This window comes from Ranitomeya imitator, chromosome 4 (assembly GCF_032444005.1).
Source record: "Ranitomeya imitator isolate aRanImi1 chromosome 4, aRanImi1.pri, whole genome shotgun sequence".
Lineage (NCBI taxonomy): Eukaryota > Metazoa > Chordata > Amphibia > Anura > Dendrobatidae > Ranitomeya > Ranitomeya imitator.
Genome location: NC_091285.1, coordinates 238,573,211 through 238,587,656, shown reverse-complemented (window position 1 = coordinate 238,587,656; position 14,446 = coordinate 238,573,211). Strand labels below are relative to the sequence as shown.

Sequence of the window (14,446 nt, the reverse complement as noted above, 5' to 3'; positions counted from 1 at the left end):
TCAAACTATGCACAGGCACTTGAGGCATCCTTAGCGTGACCAAACAGTTCAGTGCCCATTCCCATCTACTTGTTTGCATCTATCCTTACCGCCCTCTTCATTTATTAACTGCACTGACTTGGTAGGAAGCAAATAGATGGAAAATAAGTTGTTGGGAAGGTGCCCTGAATTGCTTGACCATGGCACTGGTGTACTGAGCATTTTGGGCTGACAGAGACCAGTACTATACATGGACAATGTTGAGATCCTGATTGTGATTTTCTCCCCCTTCACTTCAATAATAGCACATATACATAGATAAAAAAAAATTGGCAATTTTCATTTTTAGCAAAAATCGCTTGACATGTCAGGCAATAACAACATTTTTGCTTTCTAATTTCAGAAGTGTTTAAACTCATCAGTTGGGCATTTATTTTTTCATTTTTAATAAAATAGAAAGGGACTTTTTTTTTTACCTAAGACCAGGTCCAGACCACATTGTATGCAGGCTTTTATTGTAGATGTAAGAGAAATGAAATGATGGTTTGTATATATTTCTCACACACATAGGTGAGATATTTTGCACTAGGGTATTAGTGCGTTAGTAACAGTGACATAGTAGCAACATTTTACACATATGGTCCAGACATGATTACATTGTATTGCTTCCTGCACCTTTAAGCTTTCTTACAGTAGTGAGTAAAACTTACTTAGGAAGTCATATTTGCTATTCAGTTTTATAAACAGCGTAGTATTAGGCATTGCTTGTATAGCACCATTATATTCTGCAGCGCTTTACATACATTATCATTGCTGTCCCCATTGGGGCTCACATTCTAGATTCCCTATCAGTACAAACTCCTTACAGATGTTGTCCTAGATATTTTATTTATTATTTATTATTATGGCGCCATTTATTCCATGGCGCTTTCCATGTGAGGAGGGGTATACATAATAAAAACAAGTACAATAATCTTAAACAATACAAGTCACAACTGGTACAGGAGGAGAGAGGACCCTGCCCGCGAGGGCTCACAATCTACAAGATAAGAACCCAAGATCCCAGCACTGGAGAAGTGCTAACCACTGAGCCACCGTGTTTTAAACTTTTGTGTTACTTTTCTCTGCATCTTGTATCATAATAATAGAAATAAAATTAGTAACTGTAGTTAAGGACCTTTCACATGGAGCAAATTAGGTAAAATATTGTAAGATTGAGCTAAAGTGTGGGCACAGACAGGCTTGTATTATTATGCTATTTTAGATTATTTTCTTGTTAATAAAGATGATTTAGTTTTACTTTTTTGGCGTTTACTTTCTTGTTCTGTTTCAATTTATTACTAATTTGGGAAGTGCCTTTAATCTAAGCCATCTGCTTGTAGGTTTATGTGGAGCGAGAAATTTTTTTTATCGTTGATGAAATCTTTAATTTCTTGCAAGCCACCCATAGACTATAAATGTCCAGGGGATCCGACTGCTACTCTGCAGTGTAGCGCAGCTATATGCGATTGTGTAGCTGCCTAAGCGCTGGATCTGGCTGTCAGAGGCAGCCAGAGTCCCGGTAGAGAAGGGACTAAAGTAGTGCCGTGTGTGTCTTAAGAGGAAGCGCTGACTGGGCTTCCTTCTCCATACTCAATGAGCAAGTGATCGCTGGGTCTTATGAGACCCAAACAGCTCTGCCATGCAGGGAGGAGGCTGCAGTTCCCTGGGGCTCATATATCAGTACCAGCTACAAGGGAAATAGGATGAAAATAAAAACATTTAAATATTCAAATGTGTCCCCCAAGAGTCTTTTATGACCTTATGAGGCGCCCAATGTTTAAAAATAATGGAAAAATAAAATTAATAAACAAACACAAAAAAATAATAAAAAATGTCAAAGTCAATACAAACGGCTGCTACGAGCCTAACGCCTAAAAAAGGTGTTTGATGTATAAAATTAATTGTGAAAGAATGACGCACAAATTGATAGAAGGTATTTAATGGTCCTTTGTAATCATAACAATAATTTTTAAAAATCTGGTAAACAGACACTTATTTCCCTTATTTCCCCATTGATTTCTCCCGATATCATCAAAAAAAGAGCATATGACAGCGACCCAACAATGAAGACCCATGTATCATGAAAAAAAGGTGAAAAAATTACATGAACATCCAAACGAGAGAAAAATGTTACAGCTCTTTAAATTGAATGGATGAAGAAAAAAAAATATGTGTCTGGTTGGAAATGGGAGTAGATGACCTGATCTTGAACTGGTGAAAAAAAAAGCATTGACAGTTTTTTTTTATTTCCTAATCTCTTCCAAATATGTTTTCAATGCAGTGTAAGTACATGAAAATAGTTAGTGATCATCATCTTCTCCGGAATCCAGTGCCGCCCCAGTCCTCTTCTGGATTTCCATTCTATGGTGGCTCACACACAATCTTATATGTGGGGTGGTGCTGCTGTCCCAATGTACGTCTATGAGACTCAGAGCAAGACCCCATAGATTTACAGTAAGAATGCGCACATAAAGCAGTCTAGTCTGATATGAGGTCACATTACCCATGAGAGGATCGTTTTGGTGCTGTAAGCCATAGAAGAATGTGATCGGTAAGAATTATAATGCACTAGTCCTACACTAGAGACAGACTTAGATGGGATTAGGTAATAACAGTTTTAGGTGGGAGTGCCTCTTTAGTGGTGATATAAAAATTGTTAGCATTATATTTCCTTATGTAAGCAGGTATCTGTTAGATGTTGGCATATGAGACAAGAGAAACAACAACCAGTCTCAAAAGCAAAGTTTCGAAAAAAACATTTGAAGACTGGTATTTGTTTCATACACATGCCAGTCTGCAAATGTTAATTACTTAAAACACTGTTGATTGGTTCTTGTATAGCAATTTATCTTCATGTGAAATTTAGCCCTTAGAAATGAGCTAGGACATCTCGAGTTTTAACCCTGCTGTTCTGTTGGTCAAAAATGACCGACTTTGAACTTCAATATTCTTTAAAATATTCAAGATGCGGCTCTGAAACCCGTGGCCGACCGACCCATCCTCATTTAAGTCAATCAACCACAAGTTTCAGAACCGCATCTTGAACACCCCAAAAAATACCAAAGTTCAAAATAGGTCTCCCCAGACCGAACAGAACAGCAGGGTTAAAATAACTGGACTTCACTTGGTGGTTTAACAACATCTAGAGTTGGTTATGCTTTTCACTATTATTGCTTCCAACCAAAATCATACAGTTTTGCCACTGAAGCCAAGTAAAGGTTGGGTTTCAGGTTGCGTGGACAGATCTATCACAAAGAGACTTATTTTTGCCGTCATCATTTGCCATTGACTGAAATCATCTGGGATCATTGGGTATTCAGGTTTAAAGAGAATCATAAGGTTTTTGCTATAAATATGAGAACAGCATGATTTAGGATGATAATCTCCTGCCAACAAAACACTGATTTTATTAAAACTATATCAAGCAGCCCAGTAAGTATTTCATTGCTAAATCAGGTTCTTTGTTTCTTCTTTATTTTGCTCTCCGATTAGGAGGCAAAATCCTGGTGAAAAATTCATTTAATGGCATGTTCAAATATAATCTCATCAAATCTGATTACTGGATAACGTTGGTCATTTTGAAGGTCATTCTCCACTGTTCAGCTGGGTGATCATAACTGCTATAGATAGAGAAATTGGTCGCCTATTGCCAAGGTAGCTAGAGTGTCTGACCTGTTTATCCGTGAAATGAATATTCATGGAGACGGAACAGATTTTTGCCTTCTCTATGTAATTTCAAGACTCTGTCTATAAATGTTATTATAAGTCTGGAGATATTATCCTACACTTTTTTATACATTTTAATAACATTGTTATCTCTACCAGACATTTCCACATACAGATAGGATGAAAGAACTACAGAGCATGCATCCTAAGCATTTCTAGAATTATAGGAATGTTTTACAGGAAATACCTAAGGGTTTTATAGATTTTATTTCCATTCAATGATCATAAACAAACTGTTCAAATGTATTTGATCTGTTATTCGGAATCATAATAATAGAAAATATCTATGGGTTTGATAGATTTTATTTCCATTCAGTGATCATAGTCTACATGAAAAACATTCTGAGACATTAAAGGGGTCGTCCACTTTTGGGGCCGATTTTGATTTTTCTTAACTGCATGTATTTGGGGCTAAAAATCATTTCTGCAATTGTGTTTCACTCAAATTGTAACGGCTCTTTGTTTCCCTGCACATTTGACTTTGATGTGGTCTGTGGTCAGCGGTCATAAATCAGCTGGAAGGAGCTCAGAAAAAGACTGAGAAAAAGGAGTTCCAATCTCCCTGTCAGACCATTAGAACAGGCTGACAGATGGATTCTCAGCTAAGCCTGCAATAGACAGCGCAACACAGACGCTATAGAAAGCAGATACAGTAGTTCAAACCTTTTGAAATTTGCCAGGTTTAATGAATGTTTCCCCAAAATATGGTTTAAAGCAAATGTATTTGCTGTCACTTTTTATAACACCACAATAACAGCAACACTCAATTCAGCTGCCCCGCTCATGCATAGTAAAACTCGTACAATCAACAGGCAGCCCTGGCTGACCAGCCTGACCAAAGAATTGAGACGGGCTTCCAGGATTGCCGAGCGGAGATGGAAGCAATCCCGCTCTGCTGACCACTTCACTGCATACAAGCAGTCCCTCGCCAGCTTCAAGTCTGCGCTCACTGCCGCAAAACAAACTTACTTCTTATCCCTCATATCCTCCCTGTCTCACAACCCTAAACAGCTTTTCAACACTTTCAATTCTCTACTCCGTCCCCCAGCACCAGCATCTTGAACTGTCCTCCCACCTCTCCTCCTGCTCACTCTTTGATCGGTTACAATCAGGCTTCCGTTCCGATCACTCAACTGAAACTGCCCTAACTAAAGTCACCAATGACCTACTAACTGCCAGGAGCAAGCAAAACTACTCTGTCCTCCTTCTCCTGGACCAGTCTTCTGCCTTTGACACTGTGGACCACTCCCTTTTGCTACAAATCCTCTCATCTCTTGGTATCACAGACTTGGCCCTTTCCTGGATCTCGTCATATCTGACAGACCGAACATTCAGTGTCTCCCTCGCCCACACCACCTCCTAACTTCGCCCCTTGTCAGTCGGTGTTCCTCAAGGCTCTGTTCTAGGACCCCTACTCTTCCCCATCTACAGTTTCGGCCTGGGACAGCTCATAGAATCCCACGGTATGCAGTACCATCTCTACCCTGACGACACGCAGATTTACCTATCCGGACCTGACCTCACCTCCTTACCAAAAACCCGCACTGTCTGTCTGCTATTTCAGCCTTCTTTTCTGCTCGCTTTCTACAACTGAACATGGACAAAACAGAATTCATCATCTTTCCCCCATCTCACTCTACCCCTCCACCAGACCTATCCATCAATGTCAATGGCTGCTCACTTTCCCCAGTCCCACATGCCCGGTGCCTCGGGGTGATCCTCGACTCTGCCCTCTCTTTCAAGCCACATATCCAAGCCCTTGCCTCCTCCTGCCGTCTCAAACTCAAAAATATTTCCCGGATCCGTGCTTTCCTTGACCGCGACACCGCTAAAACGCTAGTGCATGTCCTTATAATCTCCCGCCTCGACTACTGCAACCTCCTACTCTCTGGACTCCTCTCTGGCACCACTCCAATCCATCCTACACTCTGCTGCCCGACTAATCTACCTGTCTCCCCGCTATTCCCCAACCTCTCCCCTATGTTAAGCCCTTCACTGGCTTCCTATCGCCCAGAGACTCCAGTTCAAAACCCTCACAATGACATACAAAGCCATCCACAACCTGTCTCCTCCATACATACCTACACGCAACCTCCGATCCTCTCAAGACCACCTTCTCTACTCCCCTCTCATCTCTTCTTCCCATAACCACATCCAAGACTTCTCCCGTGCTTCCCCCATACTCTGGAACTCTCTACCCCAACACATCAGACTCTCGCCTACCATAGAAACCTTCAAAAAGAACCTGAAGACTCACCTCTTCCGACAAGCCTACAGCCTGCAGTGATCGTGAAGTTACTGAACCGCCGCACAACCTGCCCTACCCTCTCCTAGTGTTTCATCACCCATCCCCTGCAGACTGTGAGCCCTCATGGGCAGGGTCCTCCCTCCTTATGTACCCCTGTGCCTTATTTGCTCATGTTTAATGTACTTGTCTATATTTGCCCCGTATTCACATGTAAAGTGCCATGGAATAAATGGCGCTATAAAAATGTATAATAATAATAATAAATCTCAAGTAGTCCAATGGCCTTGGAATGGTATTTAGAACAGTTTGCCATCAATAATGTATCTAATCTGTTTTATTATTAATATAGCCTAAAGGAAAGAGGAGAAGGGGAGAGAGGGTAGAAACGATAGATATGAAAATTTCATTAATCAATTACACTGGCACTGCCGTCTCTCCCTATTGATCGAATGTAATCTTTTGCACTGGACCACCGGTTTTCAGGAAATTAGAGATGAATTCGATCCGATCATAATTACAAGTGATGCAAAATCGTTATGAAACCCAATTACAAAAATGATGTTTTACCTCAATTATGAGCAGTTGAGTAAGAAAAGAATCCCCAACGGTGAATAACGCCCTTAAGTGTGTTATGTGAGCGGTAACATTTGTGTTAGATCGTGTTGATGTATTTGAAGGTATGTAATGTATGGAATTGCATGTGTTCTTGGGCTTGACCTGGAGATAGAACATGCGTGATGACTTCATTCTGTTCTTCTTCCAGTGTTTGAGAATAAAGATAAGATAGTGATCATCATGGAATATGCAAGCAAAGGAGAACTATATGATTACATCAGCGAGAGGAGAAGACTGAGTGAAAGGGAAACAAGGCATTTCTTTCGTCAGATTGTTTCCGCTGTGCACTACTGTCATAAGGTAAGAAGGCAACATGTTGGGATTTGCTAGGCTGAAGATTTGGTGGTTTTGGATTCACATCTCCTTTGCCGTAAAAGGTGATTTATTCCTCAGTCCTTCAGCATGAGATTATGCTGCCATATTTCACATATCATATTGCTCACCATATGCTGTGTATTTTTTCTCCTTAGTCAAGCCTCTACTTTTGCCAAGGTGGTCCGTAAAGTGTTGTCCTGCTATAAACTGCAGACGCTTGCAACATATAACAAAGGGAATACTAAGAATTCGCCCTTACTCTATGAAGTAGATAGAACAAGGCAGGGTCTGCTGCAGAAATCCAGGCTGAGCGTACTTTTAGTTTTCCGACAGTCAGCCCAGACATTGAAAATATCACACACACACACAAAATTCATGGATGCTTTCACTGTGCAAATATTTGTGCAGATAAGAAGCCTTTCAGATCCTGCTGACCTTTCAGGAACAGTACTGGAGTATTCAAAGCTTCAGTATTTTATGGCCGTGAAGTATGAAGATAACTGCATTTGCAGAAACCCATTTCATGGTGCTGAAAATACAATTTATGGTTCGAAAGTGGAAAATAGGAGGACAGCTATGTTTTTCTTATGGCTTCTTTCTACGTAAGATGGAAGGCTCACATGTGTTGTGAATAGATCCTAAAGATCTTGGTATAACACATGAGATGACTTTTACTTAACTGCTGTTCTGTTGGTCAAAAATGACCGACTTTGAACTTCAATATTCTTTAAAATATTCAAGATGCGGCTCTGAAACCCGTGGCCGACCGACCCATCCTCATTTAAGTCAATCAACCACAAGTTTCAGAACCGCATCTTGAACACCCCAAAAAATACCAAAGTTCAAAATAGGTCTCCCCAGACCGAACAGAACAGCAGGGTTAAAACACCTTATTGCTAAGAGGTAATGGGTTTATATGACGCTATAAGGAAAGCGTTACAGCTTCCGCCCTTTCCCATGTCCAGTATGACAGCTTTTGACATTCACTTGAATGGAGCTGAACTTTTTTCTAATCTCATACAGCCCCATTAATCCTCCAACTCCTTAACATTTAGATGTGTCTTGGTACCTCATATCTGGACATGGAGATATCTTTATATTATGAGTTCAAAATACAAATGTATGATCACATAATGATTCTGCTTTATGTTTGGCACATATGGCAGGAAAATCTCCCAAAAGGTGCACAAATGACATTTTCAAACCCACAGGCTACCGTTTACAAGAAAGGAACACCGCACAGTATACACTTTGAACAGCCTTGGTATCGTAGAGTATAATTACAGCTTTTAATACAGCTGACAAAAAGGTAAATTTACACATATACTCACTTGCCTATGTGCCAAAAGAATACTTTTAGACTCTTTAAGCCACCCCTATTTCCTTTGAGTATGGCAGGAAAATTCTGTAGCCAAACTGATGCAAGAACTAGTCCCATAGTTTTCTGTAGGATTGTTCACACACATCCAGTGCTCCAGCTGCTACACCAGTACCTTGAAAGACGTGGATCAGAAAACACTGCGACCTTGATTCATCATTGTCGGGGGGGTTTTAAGTCCCTTTCCTTTTTTTGTTTTGTGGTATTAGTTGCTGTTTTGGTGCCAAAGTGTTCAAAACAGCATGAGATTCATGATTTTGGCACAGTCAAAAATGGTCTTTTTTTTCCTGTCTTGAACTTTTTTTGTCAGTTTTTGGTCAAAAAAGTTGCACATTTTGAAAAACGGCATAAAATTTCCCCCCAAGTTCTGGAGGATTTAAAAATATGACTGGAGGGTGGACTAAAGTGGAGCCACCTTCAGCTTTGAGAGAGGGTCGCGAACCACATTTAGGTCTATAAGAGTTCCTAGCCGCATCCAGTTCCCACCCTCCTCACAGTAGCGACACACAGAGCCCCCATTATGGGTAATGACAGACAAAGCTTTTCCACAGAAATCACACCCAGGCAGTATACCAGGATCCAGAGGTTCCCACAATACCCCCATTCAGTATTGTCGCATTAATCACTCCCACCACACTGTTACATCTGGCTTCAAACACCTCCTCTATCGGTTAGCATCATCCGACTTACTATGCTTAAATTATTTCTAACCACCCAGGGCCAGAATATGCACATTCAGATCTGCTCTTTTTGCAGGACTACTTACAAAATTCACCATCTGGAGACCTGCGCTTCATAGTTGTTTGTTGGACCTGGTGCTAATACACCAAGCTGTTAGGCAGCCGTGAGCCACACATCATGGCCAACGAGCCACACATCATGGCTAACGAGCCACACATCATGGCCCCTGAGCCACACATCATGGCCCCCGAGCCACACATCATGGCCCGTGAGCCACACATCATGGCCCGTGAGCCACACATGGCACACGATCCACACATCATAACCCGCGAGCTACACATGGCCCGCGAGCGACACATCATGGCCCACGATCCACACATCAAAACCCGCGTGCCACACATGTCCCGCGAGCCACACATCATAGCCCACGATCCACAAATCAGGGCCCACGAGCCATACAGCATGGCCCTCGAGCCACATATCATGGCCCATGAGCCACACACCATGGCCTGCGAGCCACACATTTTACATTTTAAGTTTACATTCAAGTCTATGGAAACATGAACGAGTCGGACAGCACACTGATGGCGTCTTGGCTGCATCCTAGTGCTGTCCGTTTTCTGTGTTTCATTAGAGAAGCTTTATCAGTTTTTTTTAATAAGAGAAATAAACTGATGCAAAACTCAACTGACACTTGGACCAAACACTAATGAAAACTGGTCTACTTTTTCTTGTACGAGAAAACAAGCGTCTTAAGGGTTACTTTTCCTATCTCAAATGAGAAAGGGAAAGTAACGCTGAGCATGCATGTCCTACATACATCCTCTCCTTTATTATTCATTTAGGTCAGCGGTTTGCGTTCTACATATTACATTTCCACGGAACCGAGTGACAACATTGTATTTGTATTCTCGCCCAGTTTACATGACTATCTGTCGGCTATTCTTTTTATAGAAGATCCTTCCTGCTGTCTCGCTCACAGACTAAACACCACAAGACACTTCTCCTTGCGGGGCTAAGATTCTTGTGTGCCAACTGAAAATGTTAAAGCTTGGATAATCTTAACTCTCAGCTATAACACATTTTTCCTCCATAATCAAAGCATATCTTTGTGAAATGTTTATCGCATATCTGAGAGGCACCCAAATGGAATTAGACTTGCACTTCCAGATCTTGGCACTAAGCTGCAGATTATATTACTCCTGCACACTACAGACCAAGGGAGTTGAACTAAGGTACCAGAAGAATCTTCTGTTGTTTCATATACTTTGTAGGAGGATGGATTCCACTCATTCTTGTCTTAACCGCATAGCAAGTGACTAATAGATAGCCTGCCGATAGACTTCAGGTTGGTAATAGCATAGTGAAGGATTTTTCAGTTTTACTAAAACCATTATGTTTCTATATTATTTCATTTATTCCTTTTTTTCATTTATCTAGAATGGTGTTGTACACAGAGATCTCAAGCTGGAAAACATTCTTCTAGATGAAAATGGTAACATTAAGGTAAGGGAGACTTATTTGTATGGAAGTTTTAATAATGTTATAAAATAAACTAGTACTTAAAGGGAATTTGTCACCAAGTTTTTCCAATGCAATGAGAGTAGCAGAGGCAGAGACACTGATTCCTTCTGAATTCTAATCAGGGGGGGGCGTGGTGATACAAAGCAGAAAGACTGCATGTCACCAAACAACTAGTTCTTTAGTGATAATCTCCTGCTGATGAAACACTGATTTTATTGAAGCTGCAATAAGCAGCCCGGTAAGTGACACTTCGCTGAAATCAGGGTCTCTGCCAGTACATCAGGCTGCTCTCAGATTACATAGCAAAAACCTGCTGATAGATGTAGAGCAAGCAATTTTAATAATCTTTCAAATATACCCTATATATGAAATCCAAAAGAAAACCTTCAAAAAACCTTCTGCAAGATTATGTCATGCAATCCCTGTGGCCGATCAGCACTGGTTTCACGTTCCCCTCCTTTGGACATATCCGTCATCTGGAAGAAGTGAGAGCTTGATTTATCGGAAAGTGATTAAAGCAAGTCCTGAACAGCTGAAGAAATCACAGACGGTGTCTATAGGGTGTGCATCTGTGGAGGACAATTGTAAGGATAAAGCAGGTGACAAGAGTTTGGAGGCTGCTTACTTTTGGGTGTCATTGGGTATGCTGAAATCACCCTTGATGACAGCGAGAATGTCAGTAGTGTGAAAGTGTAGAAGCCAAATGGAGAAATGATAGGTAAAGGAGATAGCAGCACCCCAGGGTCAGTATATGTTGACCATTTGGAGGGAGACCTTAATGGAAGTCACCTGCAGCTAATTAGTGGGTCCTGTTAGGCTGTGTGCCCACGATCCGAAAGTGGCAGCGCTTTGGACGCAGCGTATGTTTTCGGCATCCATAGCGCTGCCTTCTATTGAAAGCAGGTAAATCCGCCTGTGTTCATTGTACCATGCGGAATTACTGCATTCAAGACATTCTATAGATTACATTTCTGTTGAGGAGACTAGTGTCTCTGCAAGAGGAATTGACATGCTGCGGTCTTGAAAGACGCGCCGCATGTCCATGTCCGCAAGCGATGCGCATGCACGCATAGTGGACATGGGATTTCTAGAAAATACGCAGCCTTAAACCCACAGCAATTCCTCATCGTTTCCGAGTTTTGGTTCTGTGTCTATGTTTTTTGTCTATTTCTAAAAAATACAGTAGCACTACGGTTATTGTGCGGAAATCTTTCATCACTTATCCATTAGTCATTCCGTTTAATAACAAGTATTACATTTATACCAATAAATCACTCAAAACCAAAAGTTCAATACTGGCACCCATATGTAATGTAGTCATGTAGAAACGTGAAACCCACACACCCATGCCAGCAGCCAAGTACAAATGTGCCACCCACACCACTCGCACACATCATGTTCTGTACACACATCATCTCTTCTCATCCCACCTCCAGTTGATTACAAAATGTTGTTATCGCTCATGTATCACATTCTGCCCCAGTGTAGCCTGCCAGCACTGTCCAGCACGCTCTCCACTTTTTGGATGATACAGTCATTATCTCAGTGGAGGATGTGCTATTCGCATGTGGTAGCCTGAGGCGACCTTGTCCCTGATTATATTGTGATTCATTATTTTAATGTCATCTTAATAGACTTACAGATCGCTGTCCAGCAAGCAGACTGCTTTGCATCATTTTCAACATAATATTTGAAAATGCAGAATGAAAGCTTTCCTGACTAACAAACGTCAAACACCTAGTTGTTGTAGCAAATTCCTGAGTCAGAAATGACAAAAATAGGGCAATAGTTTGTACTCTGCGTAGTGCTAAGTATGCAAATATCTCCTTTTTTAATCGGGGCCAAGGTCAAGTCAACCACTGTGACCGAGTAAGAAAACAACTGCACCTTGTACATTCAATGAATGGTGGATTGCATGAACACTTTGTAATAATTAATCCTAATTGCATTTTTCAAATAACATCAAGAAGTAAACATTTACCTGAAATTCTTTTCCCTAAAATAGAAGTAAAGTTTATCAGAAGTAGAAAATGTAAGCTTTCCCTAAGGGCTTATTCACACTACCGTATTTTCGCTTTGTCTTTTTTCCGATTTATATATGTATGTCCATATTCCTACATTGCACAGAGGGTTTTTTCATCTTATTCTCTATGAAGTCGAACAGGGATGTTAAAATCATTGATAATTTTACCGTATTAAGTTACTATGTACTACTCAAGTAACACTTACTTTAAAGGGGTTGGCCACTTTTGGGGACAAATTCTTTTATTTAAATACATGTATTTTGGGGGAAAAAAATACTTTGTACAATTAGGATTCATTACAAATTTTGCCCCGTTTAGCCTTTACAGGGTCTTTGCTTCACTGCCCATTCAACTTTAAAGGGAACCTGTCACTCCCAAAATCAATGGTGAGGTAAGCTCACTGTCATCAGGGGCTTATCTACAGCATTCTGTAATGCTGTAGATAAGCCGCCGATGTTACCTGAAAGAGGAGATAAAGAGGTTAGATTATACTCACCCAGGGGCGGTCCCGCTGCGGTCTGGTCAAATGGGTGTCTCAGGTCCGCTCCAGAGCCTCCCATCTTCATTCCATGACGTCCTCTTCTGGTCTTCACGCCGCGGCTCCGGCGCAGGCGTACTTTGTCTGCCCTGTTGAGGGCAGGGCAAAGTACTGCAGTGCGCAGGCGCCGAAGATGGGAGGCGCCGGAGCGGACCTGAGACATCCATTTGACCAGACCGCATCGGGTCCGCCCCTGGGTGAGTATAATCTAACTTGTTTTTCTTCTCTTTCAGGTTACTTTGGCGGTTTATCTACAGCATTACAGAATGCTGTAGATAAGCCCCTGATGACAGTGAGCTTACCTCACCATCGATTTTGGGGGTGACAGGTTCCCTTTAATGTAGTCTGTGGCGATTAAATCTGCCGAGTCAATCTCAGAAAAAGGCAGATAAAAGCTACAGACTTTCACTTATCACTTCCTCCAATAGTATAGCAGCCTTCCCATATGAGGTACTTTACAATTGGAGTAGACTCATAGATTGGTCTGGTCCCATGACCCTCTACCAGCAGCCATTTTATGGACAGAAGAGCTGGGTAGTCTGTGAGGAAAATTGCTCTAACAAGAGATGGTGGCCAACTTCTTTACCTGAGAATCCATCACTGAGCTCCTTCTAACAGTCTATCAGGAAAGTCTGTAACTCTTCTGTCTTTTTCTGAGCCCTCTCAGCTGATTTATGGCCATTGAAGTTGAATGTACAGGGAAGCAAAAATGCCAAAAAAGCCAAGTTTTTAGGTTTGTACCTTTTAGACCAAAATATATGCATTTAAGTTAAAAAAAAAAATAGTCCCCAAAGTTGACCAACCCTTTCAACCGTAAATTAGCTTGATAATTTATACGGAGAATATATAATAGAAAGATTTGCATGCCTGATTTTGGCTTTCACATAGTAATGCAAAATAATGACCAAAATACTGAAATGTGAAATTGGTATTTTACCGTCCACATTTTAACTTCCATATTATGGCCAGAGCTTTCTCCTCAGTGGTTTTATTGAATAAGACTAAGATCACCAAACACTTTTTTTTGGGTGGCTACTGTGTCAGGTCTAGGTAAGGTAAAGGTGTTGCATCCACAAAGGTCTGTCTACATAGCAACTTTGGTCACACAACATCAAATCTGAAGACAAGTGGCATGACCAAACTGTGGATTTATATGGGCCTGTCTAAATCATGCTGCCAATCACCCAATGAATGAGCACAATGCTTGTTTGGTGAAATAATTTTTACGGTTGCTTAAAAATTTTCATTCTCGGCAAAACATCATCCTGTGAAAACAGAACATGTGCTGCAGATAATAATGATACACTATGGCCACAGGAGGAGCATATTATAGTTGTCAGTATAAACAGGCAATTAAAAGACCACTGATCGGCTTG

At 41.1% G+C, this 14,446-nt stretch overlaps 1 protein-coding gene across 1 annotated transcript in view; it reads left to right on the top strand.

The window, feature by feature from the left end:
* Positions 1-14,446, top strand: part of NUAK1 (NUAK family kinase 1) — a 128,862-nt gene that overhangs the window by 103,108 nt on the left and 11,308 nt on the right. Inside the window, exons 3-4 of the mRNA XM_069764441.1 lie at positions 6,759-6,910; positions 10,425-10,490. Of these exons, the coding sequence (XP_069620542.1) occupies positions 6,759-6,910; positions 10,425-10,490 (218 nt within the window). The remainder of the gene's footprint in view (positions 1-6,758; positions 6,911-10,424; positions 10,491-14,446) is intronic.